This window comes from Eurypyga helias, unplaced genomic scaffold, assembly GCF_000690775.1.
Source record: "Eurypyga helias isolate BGI_N326 unplaced genomic scaffold, ASM69077v1 scaffold6842, whole genome shotgun sequence".
Lineage (NCBI taxonomy): Eukaryota > Metazoa > Chordata > Aves > Eurypygiformes > Eurypygidae > Eurypyga > Eurypyga helias.
In genome coordinates this window covers 1-4621 of record NW_010235198.1, presented here as the reverse complement: position 1 = coordinate 4621, position 4621 = coordinate 1, and the positions used below count along the sequence as shown (strand labels likewise).

At 57.2% G+C, this 4621-nt stretch overlaps 1 protein-coding gene across 1 annotated transcript; it reads left to right on the top strand.

Moving 5' to 3' along the window:
- Nucleotides 1–433: 433 nt before the first annotated feature.
- Nucleotides 434–4388, top strand: LOC104505023 (embryonic polyadenylate-binding protein; the record flags this gene model as incomplete). The annotated part of the gene is made up of 6 exons (XM_010146657.1): nt 434–626; nt 1448–1641; nt 2107–2222; nt 2940–3079; nt 3891–3985; nt 4251–4388. Coding segments are annotated over exons 1-6 (876 nt in total), but the record flags the coding sequence as incomplete, so codon positions are not given.
- Nucleotides 4389–4621: the final 233 nt, after the last annotated feature.

Here is a 4621-nt window from a genome sequence, read left to right as displayed (position 1 = left end):
CAGCTCTGCGCATCGAAGCAGCCCCGTCTCCTCAGGTTTGCTCTGGCTGAGCAGCCGGATGGAGCGGCGTCTGGTGGGGAAGGGCTGTCTACTTCCTGAGGATTTAAGTTCTATTTTGTTTCTCTTGAGCTTGAGCGTTGAAAGGATTAAATCCGTACACACGGTGTGTCGTGTCCCTCCAGCCGTTCCCTGGGCGTGCAGGGCTGTGACGTTCAGATCACTCCGGCTCAGCTTTTCCACCAGCATTGGCATACCCTTGAAAAACTTGGGAACTGCAGCATCCTTGGGGCATCCCCAGTCCTGCCACTGCTGGTGGGAAGGGCACGGCTCGCACTGCTGCGGCGAGGCCCGCCCTGGTGTGGGTCTGTGGTTGCTGCACGTGATCCGAAACCTGCGCGCTGTTTTCCTCCACAGCTGAGCTTTGTGGCTGACCATGAACGCTAGCGGCCCTGGCTACCCGTTAGCCTCTCTCTACGTGGGGGACCTCCACCCCGACGTGACCGAAGCCATGCTCTACGAGAAGTTCTCGCCTGCTGGGCCCATCATGTCCATCCGAGTCTGCCGGGACGTTGCCACGCGCCGATCGCTGGGCTACGCCTACATAAACTTCCAGCAGCCCGCGGATGGTACGGTCCCTGGAACGCAGCCCCGAGGAGCTGCTCTCAATGGGGCTTGGTGTGGGCAAGAGAAGGAAGGGCAGGCGGTGGAAAAGCAGGGAGCAGTTGTTTGAGGGGATGCCTCAGCTGTAACGGCATGGCAGTGTTATGGTACCGTTGGGTTTTGGTTGTAATTAATCCCAATTTTCTCTCTTACGTGGCTGAGGAGGTGACCCATCCTGCTCCCACCTCTGCTTAGAGACTGGGAGGGGCTGCAGCAGCTGGGATTTGGGCTTGTGTGGGAGGAGGAGGGTGGCTTGAGCTGCCTCCCTCCGTGAGCTGGTGGAGAAGGGCACCACAAGCCCTTCTTGCCCTTCCCTGGGGCAGGCAGCCACCCGCTGGCTTATGGCATGGAGTGAGGCCCCTCTCCTGGCAGGCATCGCGGGGATGCATGCAGGGATGCATGCGCCCCACAGGCGTTGCAGCGAGGCAGCGGTGATGGGAAGGTGTTGGGTTAGTTGCCCTGGAGACCAAAATCCTTACTGGGTAAAGAAGTTGGGAATCTGCCAAACTGGAGCTCACAGTGAAATGAATGATCCCGTGGGAGTCAGACATGTTTGGAGAGGAAAAATTAAAAAGGAAGGAGTGCTGTGGGAGGGGAGGGAGAGGAGAGGAGAGCAGCCCCTGCCTGGCCCTCCTGCCCTGGGAGACAGAGCTGCCAATCTCCGTTAGTTTAACGAGTCCCTATCCAACAGTGTCCCTGGTTTCTGTGCCTGTCTCGCCTGCCGTAGGATGCAAAGGGGATCTGTATGTCACCATCCTCTCTCCCCCTGTGTTCGCTTCCTTGCCAGCTGAGCGAGCCCTGGACACCATGAACTTTGAAGTCATCAAAGGCCGTCCCATCCGCATCATGTGGTCCCAGCGGGACCCCGGGCTCAGGAAGTCAGGGGTTGGAAATGTCTTCATCAAGAACCTGGACGATTCCATTGATAACAAGGCCTTGTACGACACATTCTCCGCCTTCGGAAACATCCTGTCATGCAAGGTACGTGCCCATGTTCTTGGCAGTGTGCTCCAGCCAGCTGAAATTCCCTTTTTTTCTACTTCCTAAAAAGTTTCCTCTAAATTCCCACCTGCTTTGAAGCTAAAAGGCCCTGCCGTGTTTCTCTTGGGAATGGGAGCTTTTTCCCATGTCCCTCTTCTTCCCCGTCCCTGTGCGGGGAAATGGTGTGTTGTCCTGACTGAGCTCAGCGCGGTGATGGCACTTGGGTCTCCGTGAGCCACAAGCCCCTGGGCATTATATAAAGCACTGGGGATCCAGCCCCGGGCTCACCCGACTCCCTGACCTGCTGCCAACACCCCAACACAGCTCAGCTGCAGTGGGAGTGGGATGTCGGGGTGGGTAAATGCCCCTGGAAAATGAGGAAGGGTTTTCCTGTGAGTGACTCGTGTGCAAACATGGAGAAAACCAGCGTCTGTCTCCTTCCTCCCCCTTACTGTGCATTCGTAGGTGGTTTGCGATGAAAACGGCTCCCGTGGCTATGGCTTTGTTCACTTTGAGACGCAGGAGGCAGCGACTCGCGCCATCGAGACCATGAACGGGATGTTGCTGAACGACCGGAAGGTGTAAGTGCCCGGGAGGAGAGAGCATCTCCTCGCTTCCCTCCTCCTTGCCTCGCACACACCCCGGAGCGAGCGCCTGCCCTGCTCAGGCAGCCACCTCCTGCTGCTCCCCTTCTCCTCCCTTCCCGTCCCGCTGCTCTCCGGGCAGTGAGTCACTCAGTCTGTGCTGGTGGAAGTGTGATAGCGGTTTGGAGCCGTTCCTGACGGTGGGAAAGGAATCCAGCCCTGGGCTGTGTGTTATTGCTGAGGTGCTGAGTGCCCACAAAGCAGGGCTGGTCCTCGCCCTCGGCTCTCAGCATCAGATAATCTGGGCAGGAAGAGGTTTTGTAGTTTCTCAGCTCTCTGCTTGCATTGCATCACCTTATCCCCTACACCCCTGACTCCACAGAGGCAAGCGGCTGCCCAAAGGGCCTGGGGGTATCTTAAGAGAGCTGGCACTTTGGGGGCTTTCGGGGGTCTCCTGGGGTGACAGCATGGGGCTGTGCCCTGTGTTACCGCTCTCTGTTTCAGTAGCCCCAAGTGGGGTCTGGGTGGGGGAACACCAGAGCAGGACATGCTGAAGTTGCTGGATGTGAAACACGTGGTGGGTTTTTGGGTGAGCAAAGCACGGCGTGAGGTGATGGGGTCTCCCTCGGCATGTACCGAGACAAACGTGCCTGTGTCCACCTTCCCCACAGACAAGGAGGGTTTCAGGTCCCTTTCCTTCCTTCCTTCCTGCAGATTTGTTGGCCATTTCAAATCCCGCAAAGAGCGTGAGGCAGAGTTTGGGGCTAGAGCGCTGGAGTTCACCAACGTCTACATCAAAAACTTTGGGAGCGACATGGATGATGACAGGCTGCGGGAAATATTCTCCAGGTTTGGTGAGTGCAGTTGTTGAAGCAAAGTATCACTGTGTCTGATTAAACTGGAGCTGGGGCAACTTGCAAAGAAAGCTGGGGAGAGCGCTTGGTTGAAATACTGAGCCCTCCTCTCGATGGGTCCGACTTGCTCCAAGGGTCGCAGTGGCTTAAATCGTCAGGACATTACATGCGCTTTCCTGCGGTGGGGGAGGGTAGCCCGGGTGGTGGAGGGTAGCCTGGGTGGTGGCCTGAAAAAAAATAAACTTTTCACTTTCCTGGGTACCAGAAGTGGGGTTGTTTTTGTTAGGGTTTTTTAAAAATTGTCTTAAAGCCAGCATGTGTCTGGCTATAGGAGCCCTGGGAATATGATGTTGAGTCTGAATTTAGAGCAAAAAAGGCTTTTCAGTTCAGCCTGTTACTGGAGGAGGCCCCTGGCGATGGGGTGTAGTGTTGTGCCAACCCATGGACTACACTGTCCATGCTTGGTCGGTGTTATCTTGGGTAATTTGTGAGTACCCTTCCTATGAGCTAGAGCCTTCGTGTCTAAAGGAGATGAGAACTTCTGGCCAAGGGACCTTGGTGCCCTGGCTGCAGAAACCGAAAAGCCGAGAGCAATGAGAGCAGCATCCGCGGTGGGAGGGATCACCCTCACCAACACGCACAGTGGGGATCCCACAGTCTGTTCTGCTTGGCTCTTCCACCCTGCCGTGGCCGTCCAGTCTCCTTGCTGGATTGGCATCTCACAGTGGCTCCTGAGCACGGTGCTGCATGCTGGTGGCATCCCCACGGAGGGCACCCTTCTTCAGAAGGATTCCTTCCCTTCCTCTTGCAGGAAAGACACTGAGTGTCAAGGTCATGATGGACAGCGCTGGCCGCTCAAAGGGCTTTGGGTTTGTCAACTTTGAGACGCATGAAGAAGCCCAGAAGGTAAGAGGCTCCTCGCTGCCCGTCTGCTGGCTCGGCCCCGAGCTTGTTGCCTGCTGATGTTCCCACCTCTCCTTGAGGGGGGAACCTCGCCTGCCCTGTGCTTCCCTGGGTGCTGGCACTGGCAGGGTGCCTGGATGGGAGCAGAGCTGCTTCCCTGCCCTTGCCCGGGGAGGTCTCTGCTTGCGGTGGTTGGGGTGGTGGGGGAGGAGTAGAGCTGTGGCCGTTGGCTTCCCGTGGCACTCGGAGCCCTTCCCTCCTCTGGCAGGCCGTGGCTGACATGAACGGCAAGGAGATCAACGGGCGGCTGGTGTACGTGGGCCGAGCCCAGAAGCGGGTTGAGCGCCAGAGTGAGCTGAAGCGGAAGTTTGAGCAGATCAAGCAGGAGCGAGTGAGCAGGTACCAGGTAAGGGGAGACCAGGATGCTCAGCCCTGCTGGTCTGTACCAGGGATGTTCCTCGAGCATCCAGGGATGTCCTTGGCTGGGGGCAGCACCGGGCTCTGCAGTGTGCTTGGGTCCCTCCTGCAATTAAAGACCCGCACAGGGTCCAGTCACTGTCTGGTGATGTCCTGGGAAACAGTATCAGGAAAGAAGAGAGATCTGAACCCAGAGCGATGTTGGCAAGTGGACAAACTGAT